This window comes from Mastigoproctus giganteus, chromosome 3, assembly GCF_048544385.1.
Source record: "Mastigoproctus giganteus isolate SK-2022 chromosome 3, ASM4854438v1, whole genome shotgun sequence".
Classification (NCBI taxonomy): domain Eukaryota; kingdom Metazoa; phylum Arthropoda; class Arachnida; order Uropygi; family Thelyphonidae; genus Mastigoproctus; species Mastigoproctus giganteus.
Window position 1 is genome coordinate 246,238,798 of NC_143577.1, and position 18,663 is coordinate 246,257,460.

Here is an 18,663-nt window from a genome sequence, read left to right on the forward strand (position 1 = left end):
TGCAGAGAAGGGCAACTAGAATTGTGAAGGGAACAAAAGAGTGCTATTTCTTAGAAAAGCTTCAGTACTGCAAATTGCTGTCTCAAGACTAGGCACCTGCAGGGAGATCTGATTGAGGTGTTTAAATCCTTCCACTTGCTGAGACTGCACACAGGAGGGGGATAAATTCAAGTTGAGGAAGGATGATTGCAGGATAGATTGTGTGGAAGTTTGCCTTCAGCCAGTGGGTGGTTGATTACTGGAACAGGTTTCCATCTTTTGTTCTGGAAGTCGATGGATTGTGGGTTGATAAAATTTAAGGAATAATTAGACACTTGCTTTCTTGCATCATTTGCCATTATTACTACTATCTACTCAGTTCTATTGCCTGATGACAGCGAGGGGTGGCACTTCTCTGTGTGGTGTACACACCACACACCACCATCGTAATGATGCGAGCAGGGGATTTGGTTGTTACAGAACAACTGGACTTCACCAAACCACTGCAAGTGATTTTAGATTACTAAATCAATTTTGCTCTTTGACTTTGCAAATAACTTTTCTGAGTCATCTATCATTACTGCAAAGAGTTAGTACTGCTAACTTTGAAATGCCGAACTAATGAAACTGCAGTTGAGATGATGGGGGTCCCAATTCTACTTATGATAGATTATACAGTGTATTCTGGTTATTTGGGCCATTGGTTAATTGGAGAAGCCGTTTATTTGGGACAAATCATAAAGAACAGAACCTAATCGAGAAAATAGCCAGGATTTTCTTTACTTAATTGGGACAACATGGCGTTTAATTGGAGTAGGAGACCGCAGCACTTGAGATTACCCTATGACCGACCATACCACATGGTCCGATCGGATTTCTGGAGGTCAAAACCATAAAACAATTAGCAGTTTCCGGTTTATTGGGCAATCTATTATAAATGGATAGTAATCTCGATCTTATTGAATTTGCGATAATACTGACAGCTGGAATTCTGTGGGTTTTTAGGTTATTATGGTGAAATATGTTTCCCCTTCCATGAAATCTTCAATCATATAAAAAACGTAAATTTTCAAAATATTCTTTTCATTCTCATTTTTTAAGCTTCGTAACTTGTTACTCCATTTTCGCTTGGGTGTATCATGTTAGTTGCAATTTGTGCGTGCCGTGTTCTTTGTTATTGATTGCTTATCTTTTTTACTGTTTTAAATTTTAACCCCCCCATCCCAAAATGTCAGTGAACAGAAATATCAACTAGTTAGTATGTACGTATTACAGTTTGTATAAATTAAGCTCTTTATGTAAGCGTAAATTTATTTTTATTTTGTTAACCTGTGGAAAATATTCTTACGATTTTCAAGTGTCATTTAATTTTTTAATTGGTAAGGCAATGAAGTGTAAATTTGTGCTTGATATATCTTTACTTTTATATCCTGTGCATAATATTCCGCCTTTTTTGCTTATTATAATCGTTGTTTAATACAATTAAAATTCAATTCACAAACAAGATCACAATGACTGGCGCTTACTACATATTGTATAGTAAACATGCTTTATTATGGTGAGTCCATCATAACGTGATTTGATCGTACAGAGAATCAATCATAAAGCAGGGGTCCACTGTATTTTTAACTATTTATTTGAAACTTTGCATAATTGGGGCAGCGGTTTAATCGGGCCAAAATGCACTATCCCGATGTGTTCCAAATAACCGGAATCCACTGTATCTGACAGTTGCACTTAGTTTCAAACATAAAGAAAAAAATTGTGTTAATTCCTTAATAGAGAATATACACTTTTGGGGGGGGGGGAAAAATCCCAGTTAACTGAATAACATCCAAATACCAATGGATTCAACTAGTTATAATTTGTATCTTCAAATAATAATGTTGTCACTCAAGTTCAGCCCTATAAGGTGCAGTTTTTGTGCTGCTTGGTAATCAAGAAATAACTAACTAAAATAAAGCATGTCCTTCACAAAGTCCCACAAAAAGAGATCTAAAGGAATGATATCTGGTGAATGTATCAAAGGTATATCTATCATTCCCACCATGTCTTTTCCACCAGAAATGAGTGTGGTTGTTCTAATGGCACATCAGCAACCTAGCCACATTATGCGTGTATAAATGTGTTTTTGGGCACAGAAAGTGGTAGCCAATGAATGATTTAGCTGAAACCCAAAATTGTTGGAATGGGGGGGAACACCACTGGGCTATTTATTAATTTATTTTATGAATACAGAAAACCAATCACCATATCTTAGGTTATTGCCAAAATTAACAGTGTACTTTACAAAGTAAACCAGACCAATAACTTGAACAGTCGTGACCAAGACTGATCAATCAATCAGCCAAACACAGACTGATATAAGAGAGAGCAAAATGCAAATAATGCCCCAGGTATTTGAATTTAGACTACCTCATATTAAATTGCAAAAATGTGATTAATCTAAGCATGAATTGGTAGATGTTCTTTGTTGCAGGTTGTGCCTTCTCTAGTAGAAATGCAATTTTCACTAATTACTATATCACAAGCAAAGGTCACCACCTAACGACTATTCAATACATTAATTAAACTTTGCTTTTCTACATAATGGAACTGGCCATTTTAGCCTCTCTCATTTAACGTGTGTGTGTGTGTGTATTTTTTTTTTTTAATTGAGTAAAAAAAGCCAAAAAAAGACAATTTATTCACTCTGTGCACTATGACTCAGATAATCAAGTCTTCTTACAGTAGTACATCCAAAATTTCTAATACTATAAATTAACATTTTGTATTACATATTTCTCAAAAATCTAGTAAAAAACTTACTGGGAGTCTACAGGTTTATGTTCAGGAGGACCTAGATATGCTAAAAGTGTAGCCATCTTGTCAAACGGTCTTCTCCCAACAGCCTTGTGGTCTCGAGAACTAGAGAGATAGTCCCCTATCTTCTCTTGATGATTCCAAAGAAGGCGATGAAGAGCATGAACGTTTGCATCACTGATAAATGACATACTGTGGCTTGCTTGGTCAATGGACTCAAAATCAGAAGTAATCTGAACTACCCACCTAAAAACCACAAAAAGTATGGAAATCTATTATTAACCCACGTATTCTATACATAAATGATTCCACCAAAAAAATACCTTGAATAAGGATGAACAGTATACCTTATTTTCCTTTGTATATCTGGTTATTAAGATAGCCACTGACATGATACAATTGTGCTCTTGCTACACTAAGATAAATGCAAACAAGAATCTCTAATTCTGAGTCTGTGACAGTTGGTCAATACCATGGATATCATGGAAAATGGTAATTTTATTGATTAAACCAAATTGCTATTTCTTTTATTAATTTAAAATTTAATATAAAAAATAAGTAGAGAAATAACTTGGGTATGAAACTGGACTTTGGTATGAGCTTATTACTGTGTTGGCCAAGATTTTTGAAGCTCCGGAGAAAGCTAAGTTTTTATTTATATTTAGTCGTTTTTTTGACTTAATTGTTATACTAAATTATTTTCTATAAGTAGCTTTATAGTTCTAGTAAAGCTCTGTGGTTTATTTTGAATTTAGATAGTGATTTTGAAAGTTAATACTTAGTGTCCATAGATTTTACGTTTGTAAATTGGAACCATTATTATACGACAAGGAATAGGGTAACGTATATCCCGAACTTCATAACGTAAGGTTTAATGTAAAACTAGATAGTGAAATAACATACTGTGGCTTGTTTGGTCCTCAAAATCAGAATAAATCTGAACTACCCAACAAAAACCACAAAAGATAAGAAACTCTATTATTAACCCACATATTCAATACATAAATGATTCCACCAAAAAAATACCTTGAATAAGGATGAACAATAAACCATATTTTCCTTTGTATATCTGGTTATTAAGATAGCCACTGACATGATACAATTTGCTACACTAAGATAACTACAAACAAGAATCTCTAATTCTGAATCTGTGACAATTGGTCAATACTACTTGATGTACCATACATATCATAGAAAATGGTTATTTTATTGATTAAACCGAATTACTATTTCTTTTATTAAATTCAAATATAACATAAAAAAATAAGAAGAGAAATAACTTGGGTATGAAATTGGACTAGGGAAAGAGATTATTACTGTAGCACTGAAATAAGAATCCTTAGATTAGTACAGTATTATCAATTAATCAGCAAAATTTATTAATCTTATTAAATTTCATTGTTAAACAAATTGTACTTAAACGGAATCATGACCCAGACTACAGCAGCAGAGCAATGGATACAAAGTAACAAGAGTGCTGTGGCTAGGGGAAGAACCGAAGGGGGCAATTCTCCAATGCATCTCAGTCTAAAAAAATAACTGAAATGTGAAATGTTTGCAGACCTTTCTAGAAAAGGACATGATCTAGCCAAAGAGAATGTCTTGGCATGTGTGCTAGGTGCAGAGAGTGAAGAAATCAGGCACCAACTCAGCATTCTGATGGGCATCTATGAGAGTTTGTGGTGTAGGGCAGATGCCCTCAAAGAAATTAATGAGGGGCCTCGTCAAGCTCTCAGCTGCCCAACTCAATGCCAGAGCTCACTCCTGTGCATCAGGCACAGGAGTGAACTCATCACACAATGGCAATCTCCAAGGCAGAATGCATTGGCCCAACAGGAACTAGTTATTGTTGGTGACTCGATTGTCAGGGAGATGGGGAATATATTATGCAAAAAGAATAGGTGAGACAGGACCAGGGTATGTCTGCCAGGGGCAAAAGTTAAGGTTGTGCAGCAGATATCACCTTTTAAGGGCACAAAAGGTGATACTGTTGTACACATTGGCACTAAGGACCTTAAGAGTAAGAGATCCACAGATTTACTTAACAAGTACAGGTCAATGCTGAAAAAAAGTTGCGAGTTAGGGTTAAATTTGAAAGTGTCTGCAATTCTGCCCAAACCCGATAGGAGGGAGTATATGATGAGAGCCTTGTCGATCAATTCGGCGCTGGAGAGATTGTGAAAGGCTCGCAGTGTAGAATTTTTTGACACAGAGGCCTATGGTAGATATAAACTGGTCTATAATCAAGTTACAAAAGAGGTTAGGCAAGCAAAGGCAGATTACAAGAAATCTTGGGCAAAGGATGCAAAGAAAAACAGCAAAGCGTTCTTTACTTATGTAAACTCTAGAAGGAAAGGGATGAATCAGGTTGGTCCACTTAACAAAGATGGTTCAACAATTGATGATCCTGCTCAAGTAGCTGATAAATTGAATGAGTATTTTGCATCTACATTCACACATGAGGAATTATTCAAGGAGGGGAATGCCAGACATTTAACTAACTCTAACAGGGAACTAAGTGATTTTGTAATAACTGAGAGCAAAGTGGAGGAGAAATTGTTGAAGTTAAACATAATTGAATATAATTGTTAACAGTATTTAATAGTTATGAGGGCTTAAACCACTCTCCACATAAAGTAAAGAGCATGCTACTACACTCTCAATCCTAACCATTTGGTTATGTTCTCTGATTCAACATTTCTGAAGAGTGCAAAGTTTGCATCAGTATCTTACTTGAAGCAGTGATGGTTTCTAGTAATCAATTCATGACCAAAAAATCCTGTATGCCTCCAAATATTAAAGCACTCAAGATTTTTTGGTCATAAATTGCCTACTAGAAACCATCACTGCTTCAAGTAAGATACTGATGCAAATCTTGCACTCTTCAGGAGGGTTGAATCAGAGATCTGTTAAAAACAATGTCCCTACTATCCAGAGCATTTCCAGTTTAATCTTTATAGAAGAATAAGAGAAATTTACCTGAATATGGTACGTAGAACACTTCAGTATGACATTCTCCAGAAATTAAAACGAATATAAAATTAATGCAAAATGAGAAATAAAATCAATTAAAAGAATTAAAAAACAATTAAAAAATTAATTTAAAAATTCAGAAAAGTTTAACGTAAAATTTGCAAAAACAACTTTCCTTCCTGAAGCTGACAAGTCTTTTCAACTATATGTCCTGATCACAGAAATGTAAATTACTGGGTATATGCGAGCCTGGATCTTAAACAGCAAGACTGTCTTTGCTCATTAGTGACCATGAATTGGAGATTAGATATTGATGGTGAACGTTAATAGAATTTTCATGTAATTTAATTTTGAATTCTATTAAAGTTCGCTGTCCATATCTAATCTCCAATTGGTCATTTACGTGCATGCATGAAGACAAATAACCTTGCTATTTAAGATCCAGGCTCACACATACTTGGTAATTTCCATTCCTGTGATCAAGACATATGGTCAAAAAGCTCTGTCAGCTTCAGGAAGCAAAGTCGTTTTTTTGTTCAAATTTTATGTTAAACTGTTTTGAATTTTTTAATTTGTTTAATTGATTTTATTACTGTAATCATTTTGGATTAATTTTATATTTGTTTTAATTTCTGGAGAGTGTCATATGGAAGTGTAAATTTCTCTTATTCTCCACAAATACTGAAATACAATGTAGAACATATTGAGCATCGTAGCTCTGTTTTATACTACCAAAGTTTAATTATACAGGGAGAATTGAAAATGAGGTTTGTTTGATTGTTTGTTTATTTATTTATTATTTATTTTTTTTCAAGTGACCGAATATTTTCTCACACTCAGCACTGTTACGAGAAATAGTTAAAATGTCAAACATAACTTCAGATAATCTCCTATATTTCAAGTTTCCTTATACACCAGTCAGTTCAACAACCATGATCACTGCATATTAATTCTATTTTTCTTTTATACAGGTTCTCACAGAATGAAACTAACAGAACTAATATTGCTAAACATCCACTGCTTCATCTAATTCTTCAATGATATTGAAAAGTATTGGAATATCTAACATGCAAATTCATGAAATTCGAAAATGATGCCCACATATGATGAAATTTTAATATTAGTAGTGGTGAATAATGCAAGAAATCAAGCTTATAAAGCATCAGGTAAAAAAAAAACCCTTACTTATTCAAAATACCCACTTCGACAATGATAGTCGAAAGTTTGTTCCGACAAACTACACACTGGTTGAAGGCAAAATTCTGCATGTCTATTCTCATGCATCCACTTGAGCAAGAGGAAGAATGGTATCAGTCAGCATTGAGTTTGCTTAATCCATTCAGATCTTTTTAAACATCTCAAACAGATCACCTCCCAGGTGCCTAGTCTCCAGATGCAGAAATTTGCAGAACTGAAGCCTCAACAATCTCCTTTCCCTTCTCTGGACCCATTCCAGAAGATAAACATCCTAAAAAAATGAGGCCTCCGCACCTACAGGTAGTAATCAAGATGCAGACTAACCATGGCCTTATACACAGCTGTCTGCACCACTCACAGAATATCATATCTGACTGCATAATTATCCCCAGCTTTTTATCATTGCAATACCATAGTATGTTAATATGTTAAATCTGGGATTACTGTTACTCATAAGCATTTGTCAATGTTAAACTTCAACTGCCATTTCTCAGACCATCTGCCTAACTTTTCTATATCTTTCTGCAGTAGCTTATCTTGATTACTATCACTACTACCATGCCAAATTTTGTATCATTTGCAAACTGGGACATTAAGCCTGATTGATGTTTACTAGAATGCTGATGCATTAATAAATACCAAAAGCAACAATGGGGAGGAATCCACTAATAACATTTGTCCATGAAGAGCAGTGCCCTTTAATAAGCACTCTGTCTCCTCCCAGTCAATCTCACACTGCTCCAATTTTATACAGCAGTCTTTTATGTTGTAAATAAAAGACTGCTATATAAAATTGTACTTTTATAAATAAAAAAAGACTGTAGTATTTGGATTTTTTTGGCACAAGTGAAAATTTAAACCTGTCATGTGCAGACAAGAGATTGTCTGTACATGACAGACAATCTCTTGTCTGTCATGACATGAGATTTGAAAAGAGATTGTCGATGCTAGGTCTATTGCCTATTACAAGGATGTTGTCAGCATAGCGTATGTATAATTTTAATTCACGGGGGAAGGGGTATAGAATTTGGTTCTCGATGGCGGCCAGGTAAATTTCGGACAAGGAGGCCGAAATACCTAAGCCCATCGGTAAGCCAAATATTTGTTGAAAAATTTGGTTGTTAAATCTGAAGTATCTGGCATCTAATAAAAGTGTAGTGAGTTTGAGGATGTGGTCTATGGAGAGAGAGGTGCATTCTGTTAAGGTGTTATCTGCTGCTAGAAACTCAAGTAGAGCTTGTAGGGTGAATGGTATATGGACATTGGTATAAAGAGATGTGATGTCGAAGGACGCTAATATGTCACAATCGGATATTACGATATTGTTGATTTTTTGGAAGACTTGATTGGTGTTTTTCTTAAATATTGCGCACGTTCTCTACCCACTCAATTGCCAACTGAAGACGTTGTAATCCAACGAAAGTCGCCGTAATGACTATTGACCCACTATATTATTTATTTAATTTCAACTATTCCCTACTTTAATGACAAACAAGGATTAGATGTGTACACACCTGTTTCCTTGCACCTATTCTAATTTCTGAAATAGCACTTTATTTTTGCCCCTCCCTTAATCTCTTTAACTCAACTATTCAACCTAAATATTAACCAACCTTCTCTAATTAAACCATGCAGATTTATTCAAGGTGAGTACCGCTTTTTTAAGCATTTGCTATTTTATTATTAATAATTACTGTTATTTTCATGGCTAAAGATTATTAGCCATAAAAATTGGATTAATGTACAATCTATTCATGATATACACATACCTCCTTCCAGCTTCAAAATTGGTCCTAAGGAAATCATTAAAATGCAGCATGTGTTGCTCTTTGCTGAATTCTACATGGTTGGCAATATTTTGTAGAATCTTGGACATAAGCATTAAGCCTCTTTTAGTTCTCTGAGTAGGCTGTCTGTCAATCATACTCATTTCATAGGGTGACACTATTTCAGTTCAAAAATTAGAAAATTAAGTGAGCACAAATTTTGTAAGTAATAAAATAGCTGAGACCTAAAAATTATTAATAATATAATATAATATAATATAAATAATGCATTATTATTTCTCAATTATATGAATGCAATTTTCTGAAGCAAAAAGTTTCAGAGAAAACATCAATACATGAATTTCTCATATTAAATAAGAAATCAAATAATCTGCCATGACAGTTTGCTAATACAGTAAATTTAAATTAGTTTAAAACCACAATTCAATTAATATATATTTTCCTTTCTGATCTTTTCATAATTATTGCAATATTAAAAAAGATTTCAAATGATAATTTTTTCAAATACTATGTAAATTGGTTAGAAAAACAAAGGAAAATTAACCACATGAGCATATAAAAGAATAAAATGACCATTACTTACATAAAATGGCATATTACTTTATAAGATTTGTTAAAAAGAAATTTTAACAAACCTTCATTTTAAGGAAAACACAAGGTTCCTATTTAAATTGATAAAACTAGTGTTTTAAAAGAATTAATATTCGGTTAAACTGTATTGTAAATAGTTTTACGAAAAAATGTTAACAGATATCATATTGACATTTTTTATAGAATTGTTGGCATTATGGCATTAGTAGTGCACATGATGCAAGAAAGCAAGCTTATACGGCATCAGCGAAAAAAAAAAAAAAACCTTCCCATTTCAGTTATCCATTTGCTCCAAACATTTATCCAGTTCTTCTTTGAATCTATTTAAGCTACCAACTTCCACAAGAAGGAAGTTTATTCCAGCAATTGACCATTCGCTGGCTAAAGGCAAATGTCTGTATATCTATTCTGCAACTGTCTTTCCTCAATTTTAATTCATACCTGATCAAGTGTGTAGTGGAGCAAGAGGAAGAATTCATCAGCATTTAGCTTGATCAAACCATTCAGAGCCTTATACATCTCAATCAGATCACTTCACAGGTGCCTAGTCTCCAGATGATGCAATTTGCAAAACTTAAGTCTTTCTTGGTAAGAGCATCGCTTTCCCCCTCACTAATCTTGTTGTCCTTCTCTGTACTTGTTCCAGCAGCTCTACAACCTTCCTGAAATGAAGTCTCCAGGGTGATGAATAATCTCTTATTCATCACCCTTCTCAGGCTTCCCCTTGCACTATATAGCTAATAATAATAATAATAATAATAATATAAAACTAAGCTAAATACTTGTACACATGGATGCAATAAACTTATATTTACATTTAGCTTGAGGAACTTGGAGGGGAGAGTGCATCGTGTTGTCATCAACTTGGAGTCAGACAGACCAGGTGGCCTGTCTGACTCCAAGATGGGTCAGGAACAGAGTTCACATATTCACAAGGAAGAACAGGGTATTTCCATTGTCATCTGTCTCATTAACATTGCTTTCTGTCTAAGCAGTCTCTCTTTAATTGCATAAACTGCCATAATATCTTGCTCACTGATAACTGCATGTTGTTCAAGGCCATCAATTAATTGATCACACATTTTAACCATATCATCTAAGGGGATTTTTTAACTTTTCATCATTCGTAATGTTATCATTCTAATCATCACTATTTTCTCCATGCTTAACTTGATTTAACACCATTTTCAGCAATTTTTCCATCACTCAACAAACACACAACAGGTGCATCCCTGTCAATGTTCAGCAATTCTTTGGCCAGCTTCCTCTAACCTATTTACACTTTCGGAAGATGATAAACTATTGGTGTAAGTAGTCTTATATAATATTTATCAAACCTTCTTACAGACCAAAGTCTATGCCAAGCATTCGTTAATGTTTGTTTATCAGCATTGTTCCAAGAATTAGTAACTGCATAAATGGCATCCTAATAGTGAACTTTTCAGGAAGCTTTAGATTCCTATGCTGCTCTTGACTGCATTAAGCATACAGTATAAAAAAAATAATAATAGTAATAGAAGTGGATGAAAGAGTGGATGAGATGCAAGAAAGCATATGTATGAGCTTATGCAGTATCAGCCAAAAAAAAAAAAAAAAAAATCACACCATTCCCTCCAAATGCCTGTCCAGTTCCTCCTTAAATTTATTCAACCTATCAACTTCCACAATGACAGATGGAAGTTTGTTCCAGCAATTAACCACCCGCTGGCTAAAGGCAAATTTCCGCACATCTAATCTACATCTGTCTTTTCTTAATTTGAATTTATGGCCCCTTAGGTTCGTAATCTGAACAAGTGGAAAGATCCCATCAGAATTCAGTGTGCTGAACCCATTCAAGGCCTTATACACCTCAATCAGATCACCTCGCAGGTGCCTAGTCTCCAGTCACTGCAATTTGCAGAACTTAAGCCTCTCTTGATAAGAGGATCCCTTCATTCCCCTCACCAATCTTGTTGCCCTTCTCTGTACATGCTCAAGTAAATCTACATCCTTCCTAAAATGAGGCCTCCAGACCTGTACGCAGTACTCAAGGCGTGGCCTGACCATTGCCTTATACAGAGGGATAATCACCTCCTTTTCCCTGCTAGCAAAATTCCTATATATCATTGACAAAACCCATCACCTGCCCTGGCAGCCTGTCTGCATTGCTCAGAAAACTTCATATCTGCCTGCACAATTACTCCCAGGTCTTTTTCATTTTCTACCACCTTAAGTGTAGTACCAAACAGTTGGTACGTTTCTTTGGGGTTACTTCTACCCATATGCAGTACTTTGCATTTGTCAAGGTTAAACTTCAGTTGCCACTTCTTAGCACATCTGCCCAATAAATAAATAAAAATAATAAAATCTTCACACTTGCTGTTCGTGCAGCATAAAACTCCTAGGTTACAAGGGTGTATTAAACATGTCACAGTGGTGGAAAAGTAAATGCCAAAACCACTATTTTTAACAAGAAGTTCAGCAGGGAAATGTGCAGAGTAGCTGTAGGAATAAGTTTCAGAAGTGAAAAACTTCAACAACTTGTCTTCTCTTTCTCTAAATCATATATGGTGGTAGTTCCCACACCACATTTTTCACCATATATATTGTTGCACAGTCATACCATGACAGACTTCTGCAATAACTCCACTTTCTGTGCTATTCATAATGAGAAATGCTTCCACTTCTCACTGTTACCATAAAGGTATCTTCAGCTGGTTTTTGACACTTTCACAGTGAAATTAAACTAAAAATAAATAAAATAAAATAATAATAATAATAAAAAATATATATATAGAGAGAGCAACACCAGATGTATGTGTGACTTGTACTAGCAATGAGTCAACTGACCATGCTATGCTTACATCAACTTGTCATCAACTCAGCATGCAATATCATGGCAGTATAAGCACTCAGAGAGGAAACAAACATTTTCAGACTATAATCATTTGTATATGTATTAATGTTATTCAAGATTTAAAAATTTCTATTTATATTAAAAATAATCTTCATGATTTATTATTGTCTAATGTTGAAATCAGAAACAGAAAGACAAATGATACTGAAACTGAAGAATAGCGATGGTGTACTTATAAACAGCAGAGAAGGCATTATTCAAATAGCAGAAGACTACTATAGAGAATTATACAAGGAGCGAGGGAATGATGTCAGCAGTGTGGAAGATGGATTGCAAAGTAGCAACACATATGACATACACGATATTCTTCGTGATGAGGTAGAACATGCATTGAAGAAAATGAAGAATCAGAAAGACATGGGGAAGATGAAGTTACTGTAGAGTTATTAAAATTGGGAGGAAGAGACATAACACAAAAACTGGCAAGGCTCTTCACAAAGTGCATTAGAAAAGGTGTGACGCCTAAGCAGTGGAATAATGCAATCATAGTTTTGCTGCATAAGAAAGGAGATAAATCAGAAATTGGAAATTATAGACCAATTAGCTTGTTATCCCACATCTACAAGTTGTTCACGAGGGTCATTACTAACAGATTAGAAAGAATACTTGATGAGAATCAACCAAAAGAGCAAGCTGGCTTTAGGACAGGATTCTCAACTATGGATCACCTTCACGTAATATCACAGCTAACGGAGAAAGCAAATGAATATAAAACACCATTATGCCTGGCATTTGTGGATTATGAAAAGGCATTTGACTCCATACAGCATAAGGCAATGTTTCGGGCACTGGAAAGACAAAGCATAGATACCCCATATATTATGATTTTGAAGAAAATATATGAGAGTGCTACCTCCTTTATTAGACTAGACAAAGACAGTAGGAAATTTAAAATCGAGAAAGGAGTTCGACAAGGAGACAATATCTCCGAAGCTGTTTACTGCTGCCCTTGAGGAAGCTTTCAGAAGATTAGACTGGTCGCAGAAAGGAGTCAATGTGAATGGAGAGTACCTAAATCATTTACGATTTGCAGATGACATTGTGGTCATAAGCCACGATCCCAAAGAATTAGAGGAAAATCTTAATCAGTTATGCACAGTTAGCAAGGATTTTGGACTAAAGATGAATATGGCTAAAACAAAAGTAATGATGAACAAGTATGCCTCAGAAAGGGAAATGATTGAAGGAGCAGTAATTGAAAAGGTGGAGTCATATACTTATTTGGGACAAGTTATTAGCTGTAATAATGATAAATGGCTGGAAGTCAAGAGAAGAATAAATTTTGGATGGATAGCATTCAGGAAATATAGTCACATACTGAAGAGCAATATCCCAGTTTGTCTGAAACGTAAAATAATGAACCAATGTATACTCCCCACCGTGACTTATGGAAGTGAAACTTGGGCACTCACCAAAAGAATGGAAGAGAAGCTGAGAACTACACAGCAAAGAATGGAACGAATTATATTGGGAATCAGACTGCTAGATAAGAAGAGAAACACATGGATTAGGCAGCAAATTCAAGTAAAGAACATTCTTATCAAAACTAAAGAACTAAAATGGTCTTGGGCAGGACACAGCTCGAAGACACAATGACAGATGGACTAAGAAAATAACAGAATGGTACCCAAGAGGAGCTAGAAGAAAACCTGGAAGACAAAGGCGGAGTTGGATGGATGAAATTCATGAGTTTTTTGGTAGTAAATGGATGGCCAGTGCTTAAAACAGAAGGAACTGGAAAGTTGCTGGAGAGGCTCTCATCCTGCAGTGGACTGAAAATGGCTGATGATGATGATGAATGTTAAAAACATAAGTTTTAAAATTAATACAAATATTTTTAATACCAAAATTTTTAAATTTTAGAAGAGTCACAAATATACAATTCTCTAAAATTGGTATTTAATAAATAGTTGAAAAAGTCATCAATTAATCGTAATCATAATGTGTCAATACAGACAACATAAAATGCAACTATGTATATGGTATTGTCTGGGTTATTGTATTACTGTTGCCCATCTATAATAGAATATAAGTACCTTTTCTATGCAACTGACATCTCTCACCTGCTTGGGTCATGTCATGAGTGATGCTTCATATAAAAACTTTTGGTTTTCAGTACTTTTTGAATTTTAGAATTTGAAAAAAGAGATTGTGGACCTGTATTTCCTTTAAATGGCATGGGTAATGTAAATAGTGGTGACATCTTTACTCTTTCTTGAATGATATACACAGGGGAACATTTATTTAGTACTAGTATTAGCAATGGCCACATGTTGCAAGAAAGCCTATGGCTTATGTTGCTAATGCTCCTAAAAACCAAATAACAATAACAACAAGCTTATGCTGCACAGCCAAAAAAAAAAAATAAATAAATAAAAAATAAAATAAAATAAAATAATAATAAGAGAAAATTAAAAAAAAAATAAAGAATTAATAAAAGAAAAGTAAATAGGCAAATTATGCATTTCCTTCCTCCAGTAGGTAACTATCCAGCTGATCTTTGAATTTCCCCAAACTGCCAGCCTCTACCACCCATGTAGGTAACTTATTCCAGTAATTTATAACTCGCTGGATAAAACAAAAATTCCTGCAATCCAGTTTAAACATTACCCCCACCCATAACTTCAATTTATGACCCCTACTTCTAGAATCATTTATAACCATGAAAATTTCATCCTCATTATTTTACTTATGCCTCTGAGAGCCTTAAACACTTCAATCAAGTCTCTTCTAAGGTGCCTAGTTTCCAAGCTGTGCAACTCACATATTCAAAGTCTTTCCCCATATGGACACCCTTCTGCTGGCAAGTTACCCACCTTTGGACCCTTTCAAGAAGCTCAATGCCTTTCTTTAGGTGTGGTCCACATACTTGAACACAGTATTCCAAGTGTGGTCTAACAATAGCCTTGTATAATGGGATTATGACATCCCTATCTCTACTAGAAATTGTTTGATAAATCATCGATAGGACACCATGGGCCTTCCTTGCAACCTGTCTACAATGCTTTCAGAACTTCATGTCTGACTGTATCGTAAAACACAAATCCCTTTCCTCCTCTACTGGCTTTAGTTCAATTCCACCAAGTGTATAAGTTATTTTGGGGTTACTGCTCCCCAGGTGTAATACCTTACACTTTGCTGGATTAAAGCATAGGTGCCATTTTTCTGACCATCCCCGAAGTCTATCTAGCTCACTCTGAAGAAGCTCTGCTTGGCGGTGATCATTAACTACTCTACCAACCTCTGTTTTACATCATCTGCAAATTTAGACATCACACCCTCTATCCCATTATCGATGTCATTTATGAAAGTCAAAAACAACAGTGCTCATAATACTGATCCTTGCGGAACCCCATTTCTTACATCAACCCAATCTGAGAAATAACTATTTATCACAACCCTCTGCCTCCTGCCCTGAAACAATCCTGCTATCCATCAAAGGATTTTCCCTGTGATTCCAACCTGTTTCAGCTGGATTGCGGGACTGAGTTGAATGCTTTGCTGAAATCCAAATAAACAATGTTGAAATTATTCCCTAAATGCTCCTGTCAAAATAGCTAACCACATTTGTGAAACATGATTTTCCCTTTAAAAAGCCATGCTGAGATTCCTTCAGAATTCCATTTCTATCTAAATGATCCTGAATTCCACCCTTGTTCATTGTCTTCAAGATTTTCCCTACTATTGAAGTTAGACTGACTGGTCGGTAATGTAGGTGGTAGATGACTTTCATCAACCGGTGAAATACCACCACTTTGCTTATTGGAGGCTTGAAGTGGTGAAACCCATGTTTAGTCTCTAGAGCAAAGTTTCCGGCATCCCCCTCCCCCCCCATACTTCTCCTTCAACCCATGCACAGTACTAAGTACTATAGGTTTTGATACCTTTCGTGTTTGGGGTTCTCATAAAAATAAAAAAAAAAAAAACGTCTTAGAACTGCCTTAAGGGACTGGAGATACATTGGCACTTTCCAATCCAGCGGAATCACTGACGAGTTCAATGATGCTCTCATAATTTATCTCAATGGTTCAAAAAAAAAAAAAAAAAAAAAAAATCAATGCACTCACTTGCTGCCTCCTTTAAGATTATCAGGCACATGCCATCATCCCTAGGAGCCTTACTGGAGTGTACGCTCAAATGTTTTTTCGTTAAATACTCATATAAAATTTCAATATCACTAATTACAAATTTTTCAACTTCACTAATTACAAATTTTTCAACTTCACTCCCATAATTTCTCTTAGAGAAAGGGTTTTTATTATGTAAATATCGATGCAAAGTAATTGTTGAGTTTATCTGCAACATCAGCTGGGGTATCTAATACTATTTCACGTCCAACACATAAGGTTCTGATCTGGTTTGTGCTTCTCTTCTTTGCAATTATATAAAAAACAATTCCTTATCCCTACACTTTGCTACTGATTTCTCATAATATAACTCTGCCAGGCTAACCCGGTGAGTACAGTGGTCTCAGAAAGTTTTTAATTCTATACAGTGGGATCAACTGACGATGTTACGAACAGTAAATTCCAAGTGGGAAGCATTCAAGGAATTAATCGTGGATGCTACTAAAAGTTTCATACCTATTAAGAAATATTGTCCAAGGTTTAGGCCTAAATGGTTATCAAATGAATTAATGAGACTCATAACAGAGAAGGGATGCATATAAATTATCAAGCGACCCAGAAGCCTACGGTAGATATAAGCTAGTCTGTAATCAGGTGACAAAGGAGGTTAGGCAGGCGTAGGCGGATTACGAGAAATCCTTGGCAAAAGATGCTAAGAAAAACAGCAAGGATTTCTTTACTTATATAAACTCTAAAAGGAAAGGGATGAATCTGATTGGTCCACTTGACATCGATCGTTCGACTGTTGATGATCCTGCTCAGATAGCAAACAAACTGAATGAGTATTTTGCATCTACTTTCACACACGAGGAGTTATTAAGGTTTGGAAATCATAACAAGGAGAAATTGTTGAAGTTAAACATAAGAAGAAAAGCACCTGGGGTGGATCTGATCTATCCAGTTATATTAAAGGAGGCGGCAAAGCAACTAAGCAAACCCTTAACCATAATTATGAGAGCATCCTTGGACTCAGGGGAGGGTCCCATGGACTGGAGATGTGCAAATGTATCCGCAATTCACAAAGGGGGGTCTTCGACCCGAAGGGTGACACGAGTAATTACAGACCAGTTAGTTTAACTTCTGTTTAGGGTAAAATAATGGAGTCACTGGTTAAAGATGCATTGCAGGATCATCTAGACAAGACTGCAGCAATAATTCAGACACAGCATGGGTTTGTTAAGGGAAAGTCTTGTCTGACAAATTTGATAGGATAATATGATGTGGTTACAAAGGAACTGGATGCAAAAAATAATTTTGATATCATATATTTGGATTTCAGGAAAGCTTTTGACACTGTTGCGCATGGAAGACTATTGTACAAATTGGAACAGAATGGTATTAAGGGTAAGTTGCAACAATGGATAAAAGGATGGTTAAGTGGGAGAAGACAGAGGATGGTAATCAATGGGTGCTGCTCTTCGTGGACTATATGTTATTAGTGGAGTTCCAGAGGGTTCGCTGTTGGGTCCATTGTTGTTTTGTATATTTATCAATGATATTGATGAAGGTATATGAGGCTTAATGTCAAAGTTTGCAGATGATACAAAGGTTGGCAGGGTTGTTAATAACAGTAATGGCAGTGTGCTACTGCAACAGGATCTAGATAATCTGGGCAGATGGGCTAAGAAGTGGCAACTGAAGTTTAACCTCGACAAATGCAAAGTACTGCATATGGGTAGAAATAACCCCAGAGAAACGTACAAACTGTGTGGTACTACACTTAAGGTGGTAGAAAATTAAAAAGACCTGGGAGTAATTGTGCAGTCAGATATGAAGTTTTCTGAACATACTTCTCCTTCAACCCATGCATGGTACTAAGTACTATAGGTTTTGATACCTTTCGTGTTTGGGATTTTCATAAAAAGACAGGCTGCCAGGGCAGGTCATGGGGTTTTGTTAATGATATATAGGAATTTTGCTAGCAGGGAAAAGGAGGTGATTATCCCTCTGTATAAGGCAATGGTCAGGAAAAGCCTTGAGAACCGTGTACAGGTCTGGAGGCCTCATTTTAGGAAGGATGTAGATTTGCTTGACCGTGTACAGAGAAAGGCAACAAGACTGGTGAGGGGAATGAAGGGATCCTCTTACCAAGAGAGGCTTAAGTTCTGCAAATTGCAGTGGCTGGAGACTAGGCACCTGCGCGGTGATCTGATTGAGGTGTATAAGGCCTTGAATGGGTTGAGCACGTTGAATTCTGATGGGATCCATCCACTTGTTCAGATTACGAATAAAATCAAATTAAGAAAAGACAGATGTAGAATAGATGTCCGGAAATTTGCCTTTAGCCAGCAGATGGTTAATTGCTGGAACA

At 35.7% G+C, this 18,663-nt stretch overlaps 1 protein-coding gene across 1 annotated transcript in view; it reads right to left on the minus strand.

The window, feature by feature from the left end:
- Nf1 (neurofibromin 1) overlaps positions 1–18,663 on the minus strand; it is a 1,111,953-nt gene that overhangs the window by 415,683 nt on the left and 677,607 nt on the right. The window contains exons 30-31 of the mRNA XM_090369763.1: positions 8,721–8,895; positions 2,788–3,027 (exon numbers count right to left, since the gene is read on the minus strand). Of these exons, the coding sequence (XP_090225889.1) occupies positions 2,788–3,027; positions 8,721–8,895 (415 nt within the window). The remainder of the gene's footprint in view (positions 1–2,787; positions 3,028–8,720; positions 8,896–18,663) is intronic.